Source organism: Megascapheus bottae, chromosome 7 (assembly GCF_031878675.1).
Source record: "Megascapheus bottae isolate mThoBot1 chromosome 7, mThoBot2.hap1, whole genome shotgun sequence".
Classification (NCBI taxonomy): Eukaryota; Metazoa; Chordata; class Mammalia; order Rodentia; family Geomyidae; genus Megascapheus; species Megascapheus bottae.
Genome location: NC_143515.1, coordinates 78,043,371 through 78,067,586, shown reverse-complemented (window position 1 = coordinate 78,067,586; position 24,216 = coordinate 78,043,371). Strand labels below are relative to the sequence as shown.

Sequence of the window (24,216 nt, the reverse complement as noted above, 5' to 3'; positions counted from 1 at the left end):
TGACCTTATTAATTTGATTTGATTTGATTTTGCGGGTCCTACATCTTGAACTCGGGGCCTATGTGCTACCCCTGAGCCTCTCTGTGCTCAAGACTAGTGTTCTAGCACTTGAGCCACAGTGCCACTCCCAGATTGTTCCAGATTTTTTTTCCCCCCGAGGAGATAAGGGTCTCACAGATGCTGAGATCTCACCCTCCCGAGTAGCTAGAATTACAGATATGAGCCACTGGTGCCTGGCTATTTTCTTTAAAATGGGAACGCCACGTTGCTCGAACCACTCAATTGAGATCCAAATCACCTAATAAGCCAGGGGTGGGAGCTCATGTCTATAATCCTTGCTGCTTTGGGAGATTGAGATCAGCAGTCTTGCCTGGACCAAAACGTTCGTAAGGCTTCCATCTGAATGGAAGAGGCTGGGGTGGCCCATACCTGCCATATCAGCTGCGGTGGAAAGTGTGAAATCGAGTATTTTAGTCCAGTCCTAGTGCATACTAGGCAAACACGTGGGACACTGCCTCAAAATCACCAGGACAAATAAAGAAGGATGGAGGTTTGTGTCAGGGCACCTGTCTAGCAAGTGTGGTACTGCCCCAACCCCAAACCAACCAAATACGAAACAAAACACAAACGAGCCTGAGAAAGGCTGTGACCGTGTGATTTATTAAATTAGGGAGCAGCTTTCTGTGAAGTCAATAAATAAAGTCCAGAAATGCAAATCAGAACACAGAGATAGGTTCAGCTATCAGATTGGCAGGGATTAGAAAACTTCATACTGACATTGGCCTGCATTCAGAGAAACAGCAAGCTGCTACATTGCTGGTGTGTGGCCCTGTGTCTTTGGAGGCTGGCATGGTTCTATCTTGGTAAAATGATGAATGACCACCCTTTAGTCAATTAGTTGCTATTTTATAGCAACTCATTCCATATAAATATGCTGTATCATTGCAACATGTATCAAAGAGAAAAATCAACCCATGGCTCAGCCATGTAGTGAAACACTTCTGTTCAGTAGATGGAAGGAACAAGGGTACCCTGCTCTTATACAATTTAAGGGGGAAAAAGTAGATTTAACACATCGTCAAAGCCAGGAGCTAGTGGTAATGTCTATCACCCTAGCTACTGAGGAGGCTAAGATATGAGGATCACAGTACAAAGCCAGCCTGGGAAGAAAGTCCATGAGGCTCTTTTCTTCAGTTAACCAATGAAAACTGAAAATGGAGTGTTGGTTCAAGTGGTAGAGAACTAGCCTTGAGTGAAAAAGCCAAGTGAACCCCTGAATTCAAGTCCCAGGACTAGCACAAAAAAAAACAATAGTAAAAACAAACGAACAAAAACTCCACATCAAGGCCAAGAGCCAGTGGCTTACCCTTCCTTGTCATTCTAGCCCTTCAGGAGACTGAGATGTGAGAATTGAGGCTAGAAGCCAGCCTGGACAGGAAAGTCCATGAGACTGTTATCCACTTGGCCAGCAAAAACCAGAAGTGGAAGTCTGGTTCAAGTGGTAGAGTACCAGCCTTGAGTGCAAAAGCTAAGTGAGAATGAGAGGCTCTGAATTCAAGTCCTAGTACCTGTACAAACAACAACAACAAAACAGATCGGCAAAACCATTCCATTTAAGGTATTTTATTATGGTTGCCCTAGCAAATGAATACAAATTCCAAATATAAATGTCCCTGGGCTGGGACATCTCCTGCTTTTGATTCTAGTACCAAAAATGAAAAAAAAAAATACAGTTAAAAACAAACAAACACTTGGCCGGGAGTTTGGCCTAGTGGTTGAGTGTATGTACCACATACATAGAAAAAAGCCAGAAGTGGTGCTGAGGCTCAAGTGGTAGAGCTGTAGCCTTGAGAAAGTCCAAGGACAGTGCTCAGGCCCTGAGTTCAAGCCCAGGACTGGCAAAACAGCAACAACAACAACAACCAACCAACCAACCAAACAAACACATAAAATGTCCCCAAATCATGTGACTGAATGTTTGACATGTACCAGCACAGAATTTTTATTCATGATACTGACGTGGATCGAGAAATACAATGAGTATAGAAAAGCCCTAAGCAAATGTTGCCACTCTGTTAATCTTCATGTTTGCTGAATAAATAAGACAAAAGAGAAAATAAAACAAGCAAAACAATAACAAAAAGATAGCATCAAGATTCCTAGGTTTCTTACGAAAGAAGTAAGTTCTGGTTGGATACCACTCCAGTTCTCAGATGACTATAGTTAGTGATCACGGCTGGTTTTATGGGGTAGAACCAGGGGTTTCTCTAGCGTCTCAGCTTAGTCAGAGCGTGTTATGCGGATGTGAGAGCCTGCCTAAGGGCTACATGGCTGCAGTGAGAAGTGGTGTGAGAAGGCAACAGGGAGCCTGGGACAAGCAAAGAATCATGAAGGAGCTGCTGAGGCCCCTGCTTTTCAGCTTGTTGGGGAGGACGGGAGCATGTGGGCACGATCGGACACTGTGAGGAGTTAGAGCTCCTCTGATTCTTCAGCTTGCTTCTGTGATCAGACCCTGTGGTTAGCTGCAGTTTCAGGCAACTTCATTGCAAACCAAGTGTTGAATACATGTGGTGGGTCATAGGAGATGACAGTTTGCACGTGCACTGGTGGCTCGCGCCTGCAATCCTAGCTACTTAGGAGGCGGAGATCTGAGGATCCAGCCTTGTCAGCAAAGTCCACGAGATCCTTTATCTCCAATTAGCCACCAAAAACATAGAACTGGATCTGTGGCTCAATTGGTAGAGTGCTAGCCTTGAGTGATATAGGCTAAAGAACAGCATCCAAGTCCTGAGTTCAAGCCCCGCCACTGACTTTATTTTTTTTTCTTACTCTATCATTGCTGTAGAGGTGATATACAGAGGGGTCACCTTTACATACGGCAGGTAATGAGTACATGTCCTTCCTTTTGCATAGTCATCTGTTATTTCGTTCTCTCTCATTCCTTCCCTTCCATCTCTGCCCATGAGTTGCATGGTTCACTTTCATCGATGTCTAGTGCAACTAGTCAGGTCTGCTGATGAAATTTTTCTTCCATTTTCCACTGATTCTGTGCCCTCCCCAGTATCTTTCTTCAGATGTGCATGTCTGTCCACCATATAGGAGATAAAGGATATAGAGTCATCAGAAAATGAAAAAAAAACAGATTAAGAAAAAGGTCATTTGCTTTCATATCTTTGGAGTTCATTTTAGCAGGTGTTTTATATACACATGAAAAATTCCTTGGGTATTACAATTTGGTGACTATCTCCTAAGAGTACCTTCTTTCAGTCTCACTGTTTGTGAGTGTCTAGAAACCTGTATAATTTGTCATTTGCATCTGCAGCTAAGAGAAGGGCACAGAATTTGTGGAAAGCAGGTGAAAAAGTGCTGCTGCTGGATCCATCCACTGCCCACTGACAAAAGTGAACTAATCAACTCATGGGAGAGAGGGAATAAGCAAATGGAAATAAATATACTTATCACACAATATCTCTAAAAGTAGACCTGCTGTATAGCATCTCTAAAATTACAAGGGAAAAGAACAAAATAACAACAAAAATAATCCACTTTCCACAGACCAGGGAGAACCTTGGCTCACCTCACTTAGCATGATTGATCCTAGTTCTATCCATCTCCCCGTGAATGACATCATTTATCCCTTCTCAGGGCTGGGTCAAATTCCATTGGACACTGGTACTGTTTTTTGGATCCATTTATCTATTGTGGGGCACCTGGCTTGTTCCCGTATCTTGGCTATTGAGAATAATGTTGTCATGAACATGGATGTACAGGTGTCCTTGTCATATCCTGGTTCAGGATGCTCGGGGCAGATGCCCAGGAGTGGTATGGCTGGGTTGAAGGGAAGGTCTGGGTTTAGCTTTTTAGGAACCTCCTGATACTCTACAACCTTCACTTCTGACCTTTTGCTGGAAATAATTGAACATAAGATTCTCGAGCCGGCTTTGAACTGTGATCCTCATACCTATGCTTCCGGAGTAGCTAGGATTACAGGTATGAACACTGGTGCCCACTTTACTCTCTGCATTTTGTAGATAAGAGTTGACCCTTAAAGAAATTAAACCGGGGCCAGGAGTGTGGCTAAGGGGTAGAGGGCTGGCCTAGCATGCATGAATCCAACCCAGGTGTGATTCCTTGGTACCACATACACAGAAAAAGCCACAAGTGGTGCTGTGGCTCAAGTGGTAGAGTAATAACCTTGAGAAAGCTCAAGGACAGTGCCCAGGACTGTCAAAAAAGAAAGAAAGCAATTAAACCTCTTTGGCCTGAAACATCCAGGTGGTTGTTGGCAGAGCCATGGTAAATCCTTTTTCAGTGCATTTAATGGAACCCAAAGCTTGGCTTTTCTAATTACAAAAGAAATGTCCAATTATAATAGAAAAATATAGAAACAGGAAAAGCACTTGAAATTGTCTCTGGCAGCTGGCCTGGCTGCTTTGCTTTCTGTGTTGGGTTTTTCCACCTCCCATTATAATATGTGCCTTGTTCCCGGGTCATTGAAATTCTTTGTAAACTATACTTTCAGTATCTGCCCAGCGGTCTGTCAGCTGGAATATACCATCACTCATTCACACAATTCCCCATTGTTGAACCATCTGCTTGTGCCAGTTATGTTTTTTTGGTCAGTAGTAATGCTGACAAGAACATCTTTCTGTTCAGAAGGCTTTTTTATTTCCCCGTGCGTTTCCTATTTCCTGAAGGTGGTTTCCCAGAAGTGGAGTGACTGGTTCAAAGGCTCCTCATAGTGTAAGTCTCTTCCTACAGATTGGCGAGTCATGGCGGCTTCTCGTGCCAGCAGCCTCTGCGCCTCCCCTGCCTCACTGCCTCTTTTTTTTTTCTCTCCACAGCCTCATAAAGAGAATGGCACAGAGCGTGGCGGAGGTCATGGAAGACTCCAAGGGAAAAGTTCAGGAGAATCTCCTGGCCAACGGAGGTAGGTCTGTCCAGGACGGGTTCATCCAGGCTGCAGCCACGCAAGTCACAGCAACATTCCAGGCCTCAGAGGAAGCCCAGGACGGATGGGCTGGACAAGAGTTACTCATCCTACTGTTAGCACAGCTTGGGTGACAGGTTCCTTCCTATGCTTGTGGCTTAGCTGCCTGACCTCCCTCCCTCCCCCTCTCCCTCCCTCCCTCCCTCCCTCCCTCCCTCCCTCCCTCCCTTCCTTCCATGTGTCAGGACTGGGGCTTGAACATAGGGCCTCAAGCTCTCACTTGGCTTTTTTCCAGTCAAGGCTGGTGCTCTACCACTTGAGCCACTCGTCCACTTCTGGCATTTTGCTGATGAAGTGGAGTGGAGATAGGAGTGTTTGGGGCAGGACACTGGAGTCTCCCATCTTTAATCCTAGCTACACAGGAGGCTGAGATCTGAGGATTGTGGTTCAAAGCTACTTGGTGCAGGAAAATCTGTGAGACTCTTATCTCCAATTAATTACTAGAAAACTGGAAATGGTGCTATGACTCAAAGCCATAGAGCATTAGCCTTGAACAAAAGAGCGCAGGGATAGCATCTAGACCTTGAGTTCAAGCCCCTCAACCACCAGTCTGTCCAGGTTGAATTCAAGCTCTAATCCTTAGATCTCATCCTTCCAAGTAGCTAGGATACACCAAGCCGGATAATACAGCCTTCCTTACTGTGTTACTGAATTCCTCAGTGAAATGAACAAAGTTCAAGAGAGTCTGAGCCCAGGCTCTTGCTTACCCACTGCCTGTTCTGTTGACCCCCTTATCTGCCCACACTTGGAAATTTCACCCACTCCACTCCAAACAAGGCATGAAGAATAAATGGCTCATGTGCTAAGCAAGGTCTCCAGGGTCTGTACAGTAAAGTGGAGACCCAGGGCTGGGTCCAAACTATCTCCCGTGTCCGATCCTGTTCCGTGGGGTCCCCAAGCTGCCTGGACCCCAGTGACGTTTCAATTGGAACATATTCAAGTGTGCAGGAAAAAAACTTTAGAAACTAAAAAATTAAATGTGTAAGTGCCTCTGGAAATAACTAAATTGTGTGACTGCCAACCTATTGAAAGTGGGAGCATATCACTTGATAAAATGGTATTGAGTAGATATAAGAAAAACATATGTATATCTGTAATGCCGTGTTTGTGTGTATATATTGTATAGGTGTATACACACGTGTATATGCATATTTGTGCATGCATGCATGTCTATGTGTATATATGTACATGTGCGTATATGTATATGCATTTGTATATGTGTATTGATGTGTATATGTGCATGTGTATCTATGTGTATATACATACATATATGTGTATTTGGTCTCTGGAAACACAGCCCTTTGTGTTTTCTGGTTTAAACCAACAAATGCAAGCGTTTCTGTTCCCACATCTGAACGTGGCTCCTAACTCCACCTTATTCTATTACAGGTTTGAAGGAGAAGATGAAATGTTTAAAGAGTAGGTTTTGTGTGTGTGTGCGTGTGTGTGTGTGTGTGTGTGTGTGTGTGTGCTCAAGGTGGTTCCATGTGGCCTGGCTGGGGGGAGGTTTGGTATGGTTGGAGGGGTACAGTGATCAGGTCATGACAGTTGCCCAAGTGACAATGTCGTGGCTTGGTCATGCTGCCCATATAACATGGATAGTAGCTATTCCATCCCCCACTCCCATTCTCCTGTTCCCTGCCTCTCCTGCACACACCGCACACCACCTGAAAGTAGAGTGCCTGGACTCAGCAGAGTTCAAGGTGACCTTTCCCACTGTCTGGTTGCTCCTGGCCGTTGTCCCTGTCCCTGTCCCTGGCTTCCTACTTGCCTCATTGGTGAGCCTTTGCTTTCAGGAAAATGGCAACTCACTTTGCCTGGCCTTGGTAAGGTTCACCTAGAGCCTGCTGGGTGGCATCCAAACAGGCCACTCCAGTGAGTGTGTTAGAAGGAGCCATTTTCACTATTTGTTGTTTTTTTTCTCTACTCTGCTCACCCAAGCTAGGAGAATAAAGGACTAAGTCATTTTTGAGCAAAAACAACAACAAAATCTTTACAGCCTGTAACCAGTGGCTCAGGACTATGTGAGGATTAAGATTTGAAGCCAAAATAGGCAGATAAATCTGTGAGACTAGTATCTCCAATTAACCAACAAAAAGCTAGACATGGAGATGTGGCGCAAAGGATAATGAGACCGCCTTCAGGGAAGAAGATAAGGGGCTGGGCCCAAGACTAGTACACACACACACACACACACACGCACACACGCACACACACACACACACGCACACACACACGCACACACACACACACGCACACACACACACACGCACACACACGCACACACACACACACGCACACACACACACACATACACACACGCACACACACACGCACACACACACACACACACGCACACACACACACACACGCACACACACGCACACACACACACACACACACACTCTCATCAAACCTTTACAGATCAGAAGTCACCAGTGGCCTTCACTATTTTTTGCTAATGGGAAGAAAAACTTTTTCAAGCTGACTCAAGGGATCGTATGTCTTAGCAGGCAACTCATAGAGCTCTTAGAAAAGAGGCAAAGAGCTGCGCTTCTATCTTCAAATACAGCTGAGCTTTAAGTTGACATTAATATTATTAATATTCTCAGATATTACTGATATTATCAAATATGATTATCATCCCCAGTCCAGATGGCACCAAGCCTATGACAGTTCCTTCCTTCTCCACTTTCTTGTCCTCTTTTATTGTTATTTCGTTCTCTTTACCAGTAAAGGGATTTGAACTCAGCCCTGGCCTTTGTTTATCTTGCTTGCTTTGGCTTTCTCTCTCTACTTAAGTCATACTTCCCATTGGGCTTGTTTTCTTGGTTCTTAGGAGCTTGATCTGTACGTTAGCCCTGCCAATAGGGCCCAAATGAGAGCACAGGGCCCAGAGTCCACTCTGAACGTCAGCAGTTCAAATGGTCTCTAGAGACTGAAAATTCGGCTGAGATTTTTGTTTTGTTTTCATTGCTGGTACTGAAGCTTGAACTCAGGACCTGTGCACTGTCCCTTAGCTTTTCTCTCAGTCAGTGCTGGCACATGAGCTACCACCTGAGCTCAGTCCTTTGGTGGTTTAATTGGAGATGAGTTTCAGGGACTTCCCTGCCTGAGCTGGCTTTCGATAAAGCCTGAACTTCAGATCTCAGCCTCCTGAATAGTTAGGATTACAGGCATGAGCCACAGGTACCAAGAAAGTCAAGAGATCTTTTTAAACCTGGTTTGACTCCAGATTTCCTAGGATTTTAAAACAAGGAAATCTTTCTCTTCAGCTAGGCACTCACACTTTAGAGATTGATGGAATTAACTGAAGAAGCTCCTTGTGCCTTGAGGTTGGATTTTAATCCTCTCTTCAGGACAAGTTTACAGGGAAGGAGTCATCTGAGCCAGGGTTCTGCTGCATGTAGAACTCAGGGCCTGTGTGTGTCCCAGTGATATTTTGCTCAAGGTTAGTGCTCTTCCACTTTGGGTCACAGCGTCACTTCCTGTTTTCTGGTGGTTAATTGGAGATGAGTCTCGTGAACTTTCTTGGGTGGGCTGGCTTTGAACCCCAGTCCTCAGATTACAGCATCCCTGTTCATTTCTTTACCTTTTTTTTTTTTTGCTAGTCGTGGGGCTTGAACTCAGGGCTTTTTCTCAAGGCTAGCACTCTGCCACTTGAGCCACAGCACTACTTCCAGCTTTTTCTATTTATGTGCTACCAAGGAGTCGAACCTGGGTTTTTGTGCATGCTAGGCAAGCACTCTACCACTAGGCCAAACTCCCGGCCCCACATACTTTTTTTTTTGCCAGTCCTGGGGCTTAAACTTGGGATCTGAGCACTGTCCTTGGGTTTTCTCAAGGCTAGAGCTCTACCACTTGAGCCACAGTACCACTTCCAGCTTTTTCTAGGTATGTGGTATTAAGGAATTGAACCCAGATCTTCTTGCATGCTAGGCAAGCACTCTACCACTAGGCCAAACTCCCGGTCCCCTTACATACTCTTTTTAGCAGTCATGTTCTAGGCATTTCACCTAGCCTGGGCGCCTTTTGATTTTTCCTGTCAGCCGCCAGCTGAGCACTGAGAGTGGATGGACCTAAAGGAGCTGAGTGTAGGGTAGGCCGGAAACAACAGCTTTCTAGCTATCCAGGCAGCAGCCACAGCTGGGCAGGCAGGCACCCTCCCGTGTGCTGGCAAGAGCTTGGGCTGGTCTTTCGATGATGCCGTCATCGCTCAAGATGTGACAGGCCTTGTGCAGTATTTTGTTGTGGTGGTTGTTCCTTTGTTTTGTGTGGTCCTGGGCCTTGAACTCAGCCCCTGGGTTGACTCAGCTGTCCCAAAACTTTTCCACTCCATTGGAACCGCAGCTCACTTGAGATTTTTTCTGGTGATTACTTGGAGATGAGAGCCCCTGGATTTGTGTGTCCAGGCTGGCTCACGTGCACACTACCATGCCAGCCCCAAATATGTCTCCCAAGTAGTGACAAGGGTGCGAGTTAGTAAGGCTGCCTTGGCAGGGAGGGGGATGTGCTCTGTGGGGGGGGGGGGGGGGCACAGTGACAGGCTCTGGACACAGGGACAAGAGAGTCACAGAATGCCCTGAAGGAGCCTGAGAGTACAGGCATGTGTGGCCAGAGGCAGTGTCAACAGTGTCAACAGTGTCACAGACCTCAGGCTAGTATGGTGAGGGGCAGTCAGGGCCGCTGGGCTCCCTGAGGGATGAGCATGAAAGCATTGAGGCCGCAATGAGAGAGGAATCAAGTAGGACTAGACTTGAACTAGGACCCCAGGACATGAAAGGTGGTAGGGAGGCGCAGGCGAAGCACACGTCTGCTCTGACCTCGGTCTTGGGCTTCTGCTTGCTTGCCACATGCCTGGGCCTGGGGTCACCCATTGCCTACTGTGGGATTCAACAGGGGGAATCCATTGCCCTGGCTGCCATGGGGTCGGTCCCTCGGAGCTGCCTGCTCAACCTCTCTTCATGCTCTCCCAGTTGGTATGGCAAAGCCGAAGTCTGTACTGATACCAAAACCAGTTCCCAAGTCCACTTGGGCGGCCATTGCAAACATTTCACCCACTGGGCAGCTTCAGCAGCAGGCCTTTATTTTCTCTTGGTTCTCAAGTCCTCTGAGATCAAGTTTCCAGCCAGTTCAGTTTCTGAGGAGGACTCTCTGCCTTGGCTTGTGGTGGCTACCTCCTCACTGTGTCCTCTCGTGGCCTCTCGTTGCTTCCTATGTGTGGAGGTGGACAGGGAAGACGCTTCCTGCTGTCCCTTCCCATAAGGACACACGTCCATTAGGTGAGGGCGCCACCCCTAGCGCTCCCAGCGTCTCTTGTCAACACTTCCAGAACAACACACTGTGTCGTTCTGAAGCCAGTGTTGGACATGTCCACCACGAAATCTCCCCAAGACCTCTCCGAGGACGAGAGAACTCAAGAGCACCTGTGGGTTTCCGACGAAGGAGGAAGGAGCCTCCCTCTTCCCCTGTACTTAGCCGTGTCCTGCTAAGGGATGGCACGGCAGGCAGGGGACAGAGGGCCTGGTACTCCCTTCTTCTGTTACAGCCGAGCTTACATAACTCCATGCCCAGGTTTGCTCACGGACAAGATAATAGAACTTTATAGGGCTGAAAAGTCAATTAAGGGACATGAGTCATGTGTGCTGGCCCGAGGGAAGCCATGGGTAAGGCCATCTCTTACCTCATGAGGTGCCAGCAATGTTGCCACAAGGCCAGTTTCCTCATGAGTTACCTTAGCTTTTGGGGAACTTGTGTGCCCACAGATTAAACTCAGGCCTGTCAAAGCTGAACTCATCTCTTCCCTGTGCCCCATCCCTGCCACTGCCTCTGTGGCTGCCTGGCTTAGGGCAGCCACATCCCTCCACCCTGTCGCCCAGCCTAGCAGCCTGGTGTAACCCGGCCTCCTTGGTGCCTGGTGTGTCATGAGTCTTGCATGCTGTTGAGTGAGTCCTTAACTTGTTTCTCTTGGGGCCTCTCCTGCCCCTATCCACCTTACCTTCTCTCTCCCACACCCTTGCTGATGCCCTGCTGGCCTCTTTCTGTCCCAACCCAGGGAACTCTCCCAATGTATGGACATCTGGCTAGCTCCTCTGTGGCTCATTGGTGACACAGCCTCCTGGAGGCTCATGTGGTGACCCCATTTGTCACTGCTGTCTGAGTTGGAGGCATTCATGACCAATTTTTTTTTTTGGCCAGTCCTGGGCTTGAACTCAGGGCCTGAGCACTGTCCTTGGACTTTTCTCAAGGCTAGAGCTCTACCACTTGAGCCTCAGCACCACTTCCGGCCTTTTTTTATGTATGTGGTACCGAGGAATCGAACCCGGGTCTTCATGCATGCAAGGCAAGCACTTTAACCACTAGGCCAAACTCCCGGCCCTCATGACCAATTTTTGACACAATAGGAGTGGAGGGTACAAGACCTAGCGTGGCCATGTGCAGGTGCCAGCAAGACCTTATGCCCAGCTTGCTCTTCCGTCCAGCCTTGTTTCCCTCTTGGTCCATCAGCCCCACCCCGAGATGCCACCTGACCCAACACAAGGCCCTCAGCCTCCTGACGAGGCTACCTTCCCTCAGAGCCGGGCACGGCTCCTCTTCCCCTCAGTCTCTGTGGGAGTCTTGCCCTGGTGAAGCCGTCCTGGCCTGGCAAGGCTCCAGAGCCTGCTCTAAGCCCTCCTCACGCCCACACTGCCAGCAGCTCAGCGGTCACTGATGGTGCCTCGTGCCTGGGCATCTGTTCACTGTGAGGACACAGCGGTGGGCAGGGTGTCTGAGCTGTCCCCATCTGGAGAGAGCAGGGCTCTCTCTGTGGGGGTAGAGGTGACAGTGTGCTGAGTGACTGTCCCTGGGAATCACCTTCCTGTCCAGGACCTGCATGGGAACTCCAGCCTAGGAAGGGATAATTTGCTAGGAACAGGATGAGGAAAATTCCACCACAACCACTCGCTCAATTTCCTGCTTTGCCACAGAGCAGGTATTCACAGGAGGTGATAAACCAGACACAGGATTGTGTATCTAGGGGTCTCAGGGAGGGGAAGCTGAGGCTGAGGGGGGATCATCTGAGCCCAGGACCTCAAGGGTAGCCTGGGCAATACAGTACGACAGGATCTCAAAAACAAATAAAAGGAAGAGAAGGAAAAAAAGAAAGGGAGGAGGAGGGGGGGAGGAGGAGGAAGAGGAGGAGGAGGAGGAGGAGGAGGAGGAGGAGGAGGAGGTCATTGTTTGGTGGTGCTGGTGGCCTACGGCTATCATCTTAGCTATTTGAGAAGCAGAGACCTATAGGACGCAGTATGAAACTCCACTCCCAATTAACCATCAAAAGGTTGGATTGGAGGTGTGGTTCAAGAAGTAGAGTTCCAGCTGAGTCATTGTGAGGCCCTGAGTTCACAGCCCAATACAGGAAGAAAGAGAGAGAGAGAGACAGAGACAGAGACAGAGACAGAGACAGACAGAGAGACAGAGAGAGAGAGGAAAGAAAAGGAAGAAGTGTCTGCCACTCTTCAGGCACTCTTCACTTGCCAGGGGCCTGGACTCTGCCTCAGCCAGGCTTAGTGAGTGTTACATCTGGCACCAGTTCCAGGCCTCACCCTCTCCTCCCCACAGCTGGTTTCAGTGCCACACAATCACCCTGAGGGCAGTAAGTTGTATTTGTGTTTGGAGGAAGAAAAGGAAAAGCAATGTTAAGGTAGACTTTAAGGGCACCCCTGGCAGGTGCACACCCGTCCAGGTAGAAGAGCCGTGGTCACAAAGCTCGGGTGTTTGGCTAAAGGGTAAGGTGGGTAAGGAACAGGGTAGGTTGAAATGGCCTTGTCTCGTGGTGAGGCTCAGGAGGCAGAGAGATGCCTGGTTCACAAGCAGATGATACCTAGGCCAGGCTGTGGGCTGTGTGGCTTTTCAGGGACCGGTGTGACCTTAGGGTCCCTCAAAACAGTGCTGACTGGAGAAGGTGGAGAAGTGGCCTGTTTCCCTCGGAATGTCAGGGTGTGGCCTTGTACCCAACAGCCAATTGGGGACAAGGTGGCTGGGGGGGGGGGAGCAGGGAGATGGCAGCTGTGACAGTTTTCATGCCCTGATCTGTGGGGTGTTTGTGCCCCCTGAGTAGCCAGTAGGCGGCGGGTTCTGTAAACTTGGGGTTGGGAGACGAGAGCGCTGCCTTCATTTGTTGAACTGTGCTTGTGTTCTAGTTGACTTGACGTCCTTCGTGACTCACTTTGAATGGGACATGGCCAAGTACCCTGCAAAGCAGCCTCTGGCGAATGTGGTGGACACCCTCACAAAGGTGAGAGGGCCTGCTGTGTGCACAGCTGACCAGCCAGCCGTCCATTGGGTTGAGACTCTGGCAACACAGAGGAGGGAAACGGCAGTTCTGCTCCTGCCTGCTGACCTGGGTAGGGCTTTACCCTGCCTGTCCGGAGCGGGCCTCGGGTCTTTTCTGGCAGGAAGGTCTACCACACACGCTCCCGTCTCATCTCCTGGATGCTGTTCTGACCCCAGACCCCAGAGCCGGTTCCTTTCGCTTCCCCTGACTCTTCTTAGAAGGTTTTGATGGGGACACCTAGTTCCTCCCTAGGCTGCCCTTGGAAACCTGAAACTCCCCAACTCTATGAGTTGCTTGAGTAGAGTTCATAAGCTAGGTACCGGTGGCTCATGTTCTTGTCACTCAAGAGGCTGTTGTTGGAAGTTAGCCTGTGCAGTAAAGACAGTGAAACTCCATCTCCGATTGACTCGTGAAAGTGTGGGCTGGACTGGAGGCAAGGACCATATGGTCGAACACCAACTGGGAGGAAGTAAGCTGAGCCACCATGAGACCCTGGTACTGGCACAGAGTAGGGAGAGAGGGATAGAGATAGAGATAGAGAGAGAGAGAGGGGGGGGGAGGGAGAGGGAGAGGGAGAGAGAGAGTTGATTTAGGAGCCCGGGTCCTAAATTATGCACCAATTCACCCCCGGGCCTCGTGGGACAGCAGTGGTGGACAGGCAGTGTCTGTTTGCTAAGCCATGCTTTCCCCCTGGTCCTTTAATTCCAAACTCCATAGCACAGGTCCCTGGGGTCACTGTGTGGGGCCAACAGCTATACTATGGTGTAGTGTGGTTGTATACTCATGTAGCTCTACAATGAGTATGTTGTAGTTTGGTTGTGGACCTGTAGACATTGTGTTGCAGTGTGCTTCTCTCGGTGTACAGGGGGCGTGGTATATAGTATGACTATATATGATGTAGCTGTATAGTAAGCTTGACATATTGTGTCTGTGTAGGTATACATCAAGTGTGGTAGCATAGTGTATAGCTAGATGAGTGTGGTGTTGTGTGTTGTTTGGTTATGTAGTTGTATAACTGTACCGTGAGGATGGTATAGAGGAGTTCATATATGCAGCAGGTATACAGCGGGTATGGTGTTGAAGGGTTGTGTAGGTGTGAGACGTGTGCAGTGAGCTGGTGTAGATGAGTTGTGTCTGTGTAGGAGGTGTATACTGATGGTGGTTGAATAGTTATATAGGAAGAATACAGCCAGTGTGGTGTTGAAGAGTTGTATAGGGCCGGATGCAGTGCCTCACGCCTGTAATCCTAGCTACTCAGGAGGCTGAGATCTGAGGATCAAGGTTCAAAGCCAGCCCGGGCACTAAAGACCATGAGACTCTTATCCCCAAATAATCACTAGAAAAGGGGAAGTGGGGCTGTGGCTTCAGGGGTAGTAGGGTGGTCGCCTTGAGCTGAAGAGCTCAGGGACAGTGCCTAGGCCCAGAGTTCAAGCCCCATGACCTACAGTTAAAAAAAAAAAAAAGAGTGGTATAGGGGTGGAAGGCGTCCAGAGAGTGTGGTGTGGTTAGTGTATGGTTGTATAGTTGCATGGGAGGCGTCCAGCGAGTGTGGTGTTTGTGTGCAGTGAGAAGTCATGAAGGTTCATGTAAATGATGGCATTTCTTATAGTATTTTTGCAGCTTTTTATGAATGTCAAGGTTTTGAAGATTGTTTTTCAGAACCATGGTAAATCTGCCTTCAACCCCTCATCACCACACAAAGCACACAAAGGCTCCTGTCTGGCTTGCGCTGTGGTGCAGTGCAGTGCTCTGTACGCATTGCAGAGCTGCCTGCTGCCTTGCTCCTGCGCTGCAGGCTGGCCTCAGTTTCCATGGACGAGTCTCTCCCCACTCCACATGCACGGGGCCAGCTGCTCTGCCATGTGCTGATTGCAGGCTGTAGCTGTGCCCGTTGTGGTCCCACCCGGGTGGCCAGGCGACTCCTGGGCTGGGCTCTCAGAGGCTCCAAGGTGCCCACAGCACAGGTGCCAGCAGATGTGTGTGCATCGTCGTCCTCACGCGTCTGTGCAGCGCGCCTTCGTGTGCTCCGTCCTGACAAGACAGCGCTCGCCATGGGAGGAGCTCGAGGTGCCCCTGAACTGCTGCGTCCAGGGACCTCAGTCATCCTGGCTGCCCTGTCACCTCCCTCTTCGGGTGGGAAACAGAGCTGGGCAGATAGATGAGGCCCCTGGACTTTGGGTAGATCAGTTTTTCTCCTTTCCCCCCTCCTCTCCCCTCCTCTCTTCTCCTCTCCGTCCTTCCTTTCTTCCTTTTTGCCAGTCCTGGGGCTTGAACTCAGGGCCTGGGCACTGTCTTTGAGCTTTCTCAAGGCTAGCATTCTCCCACTTGAGCCACAGCACCACTTCCAGCTTTTTCTGTGCATGTGGTACCGAGGAATCGAACCCAGGGCGCTGTGCACGCCAGGCAAGCACTCTACCACTGGGCCGCGCTCCCGGCCCCGGATCACTGCTTTTCTTAAGTGCCTGTGAATTCTTTGTGGCCATTTGGAAAAGTTCAACCATTCCTTCATTCGTCGTGGTCACCAGGCGCATTTTCCTTCCTCACACAGCAACTGGCCCAGATCGAGACTGACCTGAAGTCCCGCACGGCCGCCTACAGCACGCTCAAGATGAACCTGGAGAACCTGGAGAAGAAGTCCACGTGTGTACTGGGCTCCCGCGCGGGCTCTGCTCTGCTTCCCAGGCCCCCTCAGGCCCCATTCCAGTGGAGGGTGTGTGGGGCACCTTGCAAAGGGCTGTGAGCAGCTGGGGTGCTGAGCCTTCTGCTCTGGCAGGGACAGAGAGCAGGGTGGGCTCCTGCCCGGGGCACAGCTGTGGCTGGAAGGCCATTCTGGCGCTGCCTCAGCTCCGGGCCTCTGGGGGTCTGGCAGCCATGTGCAGCTACATTCGCCCATCCCTCGGCTAGTCCTGCCATAAGTCCCTTGGGCAAGGGCAAAGTTGTTTCAGGTGAGTGTCCCCTGGTCTCTTTCAAGGCCTGTAAAGTGACACGGAACTCTGACTAGGCAAGTAATGTTAGCTGCCTGCCACCTGAGGTCTCCCTGGTGGTGCTGCAGTCACTGTGTTGGATCCAGAACCCCTCAAGTGAGTGGTGACCGTGGCTGAGGTCCAGCCGGCCTTCCTGGCCCTGGAAGCAGGAGGCAGCAGCCCTGATGCTGGGGTGGGGTCTGGGAGGAGGCTCCAGCATCCAGAGGCACTCTCCTGAGCCTGCTCCATTTCCCGCCCCAGTCCCTGGGGTTGCAGGTGTGGGGAGCTTTGTGCCACTTTCTGCTCGCGACACCTTTTGTTTCATGGCTTTCCAGGGGGAACCTCTTCACTCGGACCCTGAGCGATATTGTGAGCAAAGAGGACTTCGTGTTAGATTCAGAATATCTCATCACCCTGCTGGTTATTGTCCCCAAGTATGTGGCCAGGAAGAGGGGGAGAGGAGAGGGCTGGGCGGAGGGACTGTAGAAGGAAATCGTCCTGTTCAGTGGACAGAGAGACAAGGACATGGGCCATTCCTGTGTCACCGGCCAGGTTTAGAAGACCTAGAGAGCAGCTGTGGTCACAGAAGTAGGGAGATGGTGACCGTGATATACGCAGCCCTTTATGGAGCCCCTACTCTGTGCTTCATTAGTCACAGACAATATTTCATCCCACAACAGGCTTGGGAGTTCTGACTTTTCTCAACTTTGTCCTGAGGCCATTAGCTTGCCTCAGGTCATCCACTGGGTCAGGTCTCATGTTATTAGTCGTCTACAAACATGTCTATACCTCACTGTCTCGGTGGAAACTTCTGTAGAAGACTTGGAGCTCTCACAGGCAGGCAGGCCCAGGAGGTTGGGGCCAGGCCGAGGTGTCCCCAGGGCAGGACCTGCAGGCATGCTGGGGATTCTCCACAGTCCTACCTCTCAGGAAAAGGCAAGCACAGCTTCCTGAGCCTCAGGACCCCAGAGCCCTTTGCCACTGTAGAATGAATGGTTCTGTGTCCTCCCAGGCCGAGCTATGCCCGGTGGCAGAAGACCTATGAATCACTCTCTGATATGGTGGTCCCTCGGTCAACCAAGTAAGTGAGACACCAGCTCAGCTCTGGGTACCCGCAGGGCATGAGGCGCTACACCCCTGCTCTCTTCAGCCTCTCAGCTCCTCTTGGGCCACTCAGCTGTGCTTTCTTGGATGCTTGGCCCAGAATTCTATCACCAACTTGCTTTTATCTTTCAAAACTCTATTCCCCTGCCCCTCCTGTGGATAGGCTGCCTGGTTGTCATCCATCCATCCATCCAACTATCCATCCATCCATCCATCCATCCATCCATCCATCCATTTCTCCATCCATCTGTCCATTCACCCTTCCATCCATCTATTCATCCATTCATCCATCCATCCATCCATCCATCCATCCATCCATCTTCATCCATCCAGGGCTTCTCAGTAGATCCTCGGCTTTGATCTCTGCACTGTCTGCTTTGTTTGTTCTGCCCCATCAGGGGTCCTGTAAACACCTGACCAGAGTCCCAGGTGGGAAGGAAGACAGTTTCAGGGTGTGGCCTGTGGGGGTCAGAGCACATAAGGCAGCTAGTGGGTACTGCAGAAATAAAAATACATTTTTCATTATTTAGAAATACCACAAAAATCTGTCATGTATAATACATCACACATACCATAGAATATATAATGGCATACATATGCCACATTATCTATACTATATAGATTATGTACTATAATGTCTACTATATGTAATAGCATATACTATTATATGTACTATATATAAAAGTCTGGGAGATTCTTATTTCCATTTAATCACCAGCAAACCAGAAGTGGTGCTGTGGTAGAATGTTGTTAGCCTTGAGCAAAAAGAGCTCAGGGACAGAACCCAGGCCCGGAGTTCAAACCGCACAACCAACAGAAAAAACGAAAGAGGAACTCTTTTCCTTCTTGAGTTCAGCTCCAGCTTGGGTCCAGGGTGACCCCAGGGAGCACTGTAGGAAACAAGCTTCTTTTCAACAGATTGATTGCGGAGGACAACGATGGCGGCCTCTTCACTGTGACTCTGTTTCGAAGAGTGATTGATGATTTCAAGGTCAAAGCCAAAGAAAACAAGTAAGGGTGAGGCCTTGAGGGCCTCCAGATGTGGCCCCTGGGGAATCCCTGCCCCATCCAAGTGCTTCTTAGTAACAGCCATGGTATGCTTGTTTTAAGGTTCACTGTCCGTGAATTTTACTATGACGAGAAAGAAATCAAAAGGGAAAGGGAAGAGATGACCAGACTTCTGTCTGATAAGAAGCAACAGTATGTGAGTACCAGGGCAGGCAGGCGGGAGGCTGTTCATGAAACACGGCAACCTTCACCATCCATGCTCTGGAGCCAAGTGTCCACCTGCCAATCTCCCACACCCTCAGGAGCACCTGTTCTCTTGGGGCCTCAAGGGTGGGGTCTGGGGAGAGGGGGATGGGTAGAGCTCCCTCCCTCCCCGTCCTGCCCAGCTGGACCAGTTCTTACCTGTCCTGCAGATGGGACATGGAGGCCCTCCCCAGACAGCAGACCTTCTCAAGCCTCCCTGGGGGGAGGGCAGAGGGCAGGTGGGCTCCAGGCAGAAGCATCGGTGCCCAGAATTAGCACTGCCACTGACACCTGCTCTCCTTGGCATGTGTGGTTTCCAGGATACCACCACCTTCCTGTGGTCTTAACAATGCGAAGGTACTTACTTAGGAGAGTTCTGACCACAGCCACTTAGAAACATGGTGGAGCCAGGCGCAGTGGCTCACGCCTGTAATCCTTACTACTCAGGAGGCTGAGATCTGAGGTTTGAGGTTCAAAGCCAGCCCGGGCATTAAAGAATGTGAGACTCTTATCTCCAATTAACCATTAGAAAACAGGGAGTGGGGCTGTGACTCAAGGGTAGGGCTGTAGCCTTGTGCTGAAGAGCTCAGGGACAATACCCAGGCCCAGGGGTAGGGTGATAGCCTTGAGTTAAAGAGCTCAGGGACAGTGCCCAGCCCAGAGTTCAAGCCCCATGACCGACAAAAGAAAGAAAGAAGAAAGAAACTTGGAGGATAAGGTGGGCGCTGGTGGCTCATGCCTGCTGAAATCTCAGGAAGCTGAGATTGGAGGACCATGGTTGAGAGCAGCCCAGGCAGGAAAGTCTGGGAGGCTCTTATCTCCAGCTGGTCATTAAAACGCTGATGTGGGACTGTGGCTCCGATGGTAAAGCACTAGCCCTGTGGCCTGCTGGCTCCCCAGGAGTCCATCCCACTGAGCCGAATGTTTTCTGGCCTGTTCTCCTCTCTCCCCCCTCAAGCCTAAATGGGGAGGGTTCTTCAGACCACATGCCAATCCATCTACTAAGAACAACTAGCATGTACTTCCTGTGTGTGCTGGGGAGAAGAGGCAGGGCCCCTGGCCAGGCCACTGAGATTGACCTGATCTCTCTGAGACAGTGGCTTCTCTCAGAAAAGCAGTGGAGTCTCCCTCTTCCTATCCCCTTCTGAAAGCAGACATCTCAGAGTCTCACTGCCTTTACCTTCAGAGGGAAATGATATAGAAAATTGACAGTAGAGCCAGGTACCAGTGGTTCACGCCTATAATCCTAACGACTCAGGAGGCTGAGATCTGAGGAGTGTAGTTCAAAGCCAGCAAAGGCAGAGAAATCAATGAGACACTTCTCTACAGTTAACCGAGAAAAAGAGTCCCAAGTCAAGCCAGGCACTGGTGGCTCATGTTTGTAGTCCCAGCTACTCAGGAGGCTGAGATAGTAGGATCACAGTTCAAAGCCAGCCCAGGCAGGAAAGTCTTGTGAGACTCTTCTCCCCAATTAACAACAGAAAACCAGAAGTTTAGCTGTGACTCAAAGGAGTAAACGTTTGCTCTGAGCAGAAAAGCGATCAAGTTCAATCTCCCAACCAACACCAGCAAAAAGTCGGAAGTGGAGAGAGGTGTGGTTCAAGTGATAGGCCAGTTTTGATTGAAAAAGCTAAGCAAGTCCATGAGGCTCTGAGTTCAAACTCTAGCATAGGGGTACGCACACTCACGCACGCGCGCGTGCACACACACACACACACACACACACAGAGTTTGTACTGTGGATTTTAACCCTCTTCCCTCAGCACAAATACATGCAGAACCCCTATGTGGAGACACATATGTGTGTGGAGCTGGTATCCCTGCTTCTCAAGCCCAGTCTCAAGATTCCCGCCTCATAATGGAGGTCCCTGAGGATGGAGACCTGGCCTCTGTGGGTGCTTGAGTTCTTGGAACATTGGCACAGACCAGGCAAACCCAGCCTGGCATGACAGTCACCAAGAGCAGGGGTGATCCTAGCTTGGCCTCAGTGGGCCAGCACCCATTAGCCGAGCCTTCTCTGCTTCCTGTGGTCCTCTACCCAACCCTCCAGAGAATACCTTAGGTGGGATTGGATTGTGGAGGTTGAAATGGGTCCAGCCCAGAGGAGAGCTGGAAAGTAGGACCTTGGCACCCATTTCTACGCTGGCACAAGCCTGCTAGGCTCCCTGTGGTGCAGGGTGACAAGTGAGCCTCTGCCACCTGCCACACGGGGCTCAGCGTGCCAGCTGGTGTATCTTTACGTGACGTCGTCCCCACCCTTGTGCTGACCTGGGGAGCTTGCTGAGAGGCCTGCCTTGGGGTGGGGAAGGTTGGGGGGATCTGGGCTCCAAGGTGACCTCCAGCTGTGCCAGAGGGCAGAACCTTAGTGGGCTCAGCAGGGCAGCCCCTCCCTGGCAGCCCGGGGTCTCTCCTCCTTCGGTCTGCTTGGAACCCAGCACCTTTCAACCTTTATCTGTCATCTGGAGGTGTTTGCTAGGTCCTGGGCATTCAGGGGACATGAGAGCACAGGGTAGCATGGTCCCCTGTTTCTCACCCATTTGCAGACAGGATGCTAAAGAGAGAGCTGAGAAGCATTCTGCATGTGCCTGCACTCAGCTGGACAGATGTGCTAAGTTAGGCAGATGTGCTCTGTAGGCTGAGATGCTAATGATGCAGGCAGGGAGAGGGTACGGGGTGACCCCTCTGGCAGCGATTGTCCCTAGAATTTGGAGACACAGGCTGCAAGTCCTGGCCCTGGCCTTAATGGAACCAGCATGCAAGTCTCAGGACTCTGGAGTCTGTGTTTTGTTGTTGTTGTTTTGTTTTTTTTTTTCCCTTGGTGGGGGAGTGGCAAGAATTATTTTCTGTGTGTTTGTGATGTATGCTTGCTGAAAGATTAATAAATCATTTCTGTGCCTTTAGCAAACTTCCTGTGTTACTCTTAAAAAGGGATCATCCACCTACCGCGACCACAAGGTTAAGGTAACCCCGCTAGGGAACCCCGATAGGTCCGCTGCGGGGCAGACCGACAGAGAGAGAGAGAGTGAGGGCGAGGGTGAGGTAAGCAGCCCTCAGGGAGTCCCGGGGGTCTCTGGCTCGCATCTCTCTGCCAACTCCAGGCATCTTGTGACAAAACCGATTCTTGCATTTTCCATCATCTTCTTCGGCTTCGTGAGGTTTGAAATTCAAGGAGTCCACAATCATCCCTTGCTCCAGGCTGCAGGGTCTTTCTACAGCGCCCCTCGCAGCAGGAGATGGTGCTTTGATGGCCAGGGTGTCTGTGCCCTGGCCGGAGGTGGCAAGAGTTGGTGATGGGTAGGGCCCTGGTAAGGGGTGATGGTTGGGCAGCTCAGCTTCCCCATCCTCCATCTACCCTGGCTGCCCCGGCTGGATCGTTTCCTTGCCCTTCACTGCCTTGGAGGAATTTGGTGGGAGACTGGAGCTCTTACTCCACGACTCTGAATTCCCTGGCCAGGACCGGCCACCCCAGTCTTAGCGGCTGTGGCTTCTAGATGGGGCCTGAGGGCCTAAAGCTACAGCTGGCTGAGGGTGCCAGACCCCGCAGGAGCCATGCCTCCAAGGACGTGGGCTCCTTGGCTGTGCGCGTGCCAGGCGGAAGCTCATCGCTGCCTGTCTCCGGGCCTGAGGTCAGGAGCTGCCCGGCCCCCACCCTGGTCTGTGGTGGCCCTCGCATGTGCAGGTGGCTGACCCGCTGAGCTTCCCGAGTGCCAGCTGCCCCAACCTCATCCGGGATTCTTCTGACTGCTTGTGCTGGCTCCTGGTGTTTCTTCTCTTGGGCTGGGCTTGCTCTGTCAAGGCCCGGTGCTGTCCTGGGCCCTCATGGGTGATGGCTGGATGGCTCATGCAGCCCACCTGTCTTCCAGGGCCCTCTGCTGCGCTGGCTCAAAGTGAACTTCAGCGAAGCCTTTATTGCTTGGATCCACATCAAGGCCCTGAGAGTGTTTGTGGAGTCTGTGCTCAGGTGTGTGGAGGGGTCGGGGGCTGGGGCTGCCCTCACGGTGGGTGGCAGGGCCGAGAGGGGCTCCCGAGCTCCTGCTTCTCCCTACCCTCCCTTCCCGCCTCCTCGATCTCCAGTTGCCTCCTGGTTCTTGGCAACCAGATGAACCCCACTTGGCCCTTGGCCCCTTGTTATCCATGGCTCCCTGGTGCTGGGATGCCCATCCCTTGGCAGGCATGATTCCTAGAGGTGGCAGTGAACACCTGCCCGCCGTGAGGGCTGCACTGACTTCCTGAGCACTCCTGGCATGCAGGAGGCAGCGATGCCCAGCAGTGGCCTGGGAGCTGGGTGGGGGGCAGGGCCCTTCACTGCAGTGACAGGTCTTCAGCCCCTTGTCCCCCAGGTGACAACAGAGCTTGGATAGCCAGCAATGTGGACAAATAGCACCCTGGGAATAGTTCATCCCAAGTGGTGACTAGTTAGATTTAAAATCTTTTCCATCTACATGAAGACTCAGTAGAAGGAAATTCTTGATATTTGATCAAGAACAGCTAGCTGGGCACGGTGGCTCACGCCTGTAATCCTAGCTACTCAGGAGGCTGAGATCTGAGGATCAAAGCCACCTTGGGCACAAAAGGACCTGAGACTCTTATCTCCAGTTAACCTCTAGAAAATGGGAAGTGGGGCTTGGCTCCGGGGTAGGGCAGTAGCCTTGAGATGAAGAGCTCAGGGACAGCAACCAGGCGGAGTTCAAACCCCAAGACCCACAAAACCAAAACCAAAAAACCCCCAGCTGAGCAAGGCTTTCAGTGCTGAGGAGTAGCTAGGGGTCTAGCCCTCTCCCCAGGGAGATCTAACTTCACCCAACTTCATCATTTACTTTGCTTTTCTTAAACCATGCTGGGTGATGGAAGCTCCCATACTGATTTTTGTCCACCCAGGTATGGACTGCCGGTGAACTTCCAGGCTGTCCTCCTGCAGCCTCATAAGAAGTCAGCGACCAAACGCCTGCGAGAAGTACTTAACTCTGTTTTCCGACACCTGGATGAGGTGGCGGCTGCCAGTATACTAGATGTAGGTACAGGCTCGGTGTTGGCTCCGTGGACATGGGGCAGCCTTCCAACAAGGCACTTGACAGTCTGTTAGGAAAGCATCAGGAAGCAAGAAGGGACTGTGTGTGTGTGTGTGTGTGTGTGAGTGTACACGCATGGACATAGGAGGGGTGGGTGCAGTCCTTGTGGTCCTCTCCATGGTCAGTACCCACCCAGCTTCCTCACAGACGGGAAGTGAACCAGGAAACAAGTTCACACACTGACACCACTGCCTGCTCTTCTTTTGCAGGCCTCGGTGGAGATCCCTGGGCTTCAGCTCAGCAACCAGGACTATTTCCCCTACGTCTACTTCCACATCGACCTGAGCCTCCTTGAGTAGCAGGGCCTGCACCTGGCACCACCAAATCCCGACACGCACACCTTACCGTTTTTTGCTCACGAACCCAACTCTAAAGCCCTAGGCAATTTTCATTTTCAGACAAATTGCTCACAAGCGTTAGTTACAGTGTGTTTATTTTTTTTAAGTTACAATAAAATGCTCAGTCCCTCAAATCATTTTTTCTTAGGTTCTAACAGTAATTCAAAATGTTTCTTCCTGAGCG

General features: G+C 50.6%; 1 protein-coding gene across 4 annotated transcripts in view; it reads left to right on the top strand.

The window, feature by feature from the left end:
• Atp6v1c2 (ATPase H+ transporting V1 subunit C2) overlaps nt 1–24,114 on the top strand; it is a 39,659-nt gene extending 15,545 nt beyond the window's left edge. The window contains exons 4-15 of one of the 4 annotated variants that reach the window (XM_090337445.1): nt 4,845–4,930; nt 6,380–6,409; nt 13,174–13,268; nt 15,856–15,947; nt 16,606–16,704; nt 17,283–17,351; nt 18,293–18,385; nt 18,485–18,578; nt 21,527–21,664; nt 22,489–22,586; nt 23,504–23,636; nt 23,904–24,114. In XM_090337445.1, the coding sequence (XP_090193571.1) occupies nt 4,845–4,930; nt 6,380–6,409; nt 13,174–13,268; nt 15,856–15,947; nt 16,606–16,704; nt 17,283–17,351; nt 18,293–18,385; nt 18,485–18,578; nt 21,527–21,664; nt 22,489–22,586; nt 23,504–23,636; nt 23,904–23,993 (1,117 nt within the window). In that variant the 3' untranslated portion in view covers nt 23,994–24,114. The remainder of the gene's footprint in view (nt 1–4,844; nt 4,931–6,379; nt 6,410–13,173; nt 13,269–15,855; nt 15,948–16,605; nt 16,705–17,282; nt 17,352–18,292; nt 18,386–18,484; nt 18,579–21,526; nt 21,665–22,488; nt 22,587–23,503; nt 23,637–23,903) is intronic. The other 3 variants (XM_090337446.1, XM_090337447.1, XM_090337448.1) reach the window with 3 other exon arrangements.
• Nucleotides 24,115–24,216: the final 102 nt, after the last annotated feature.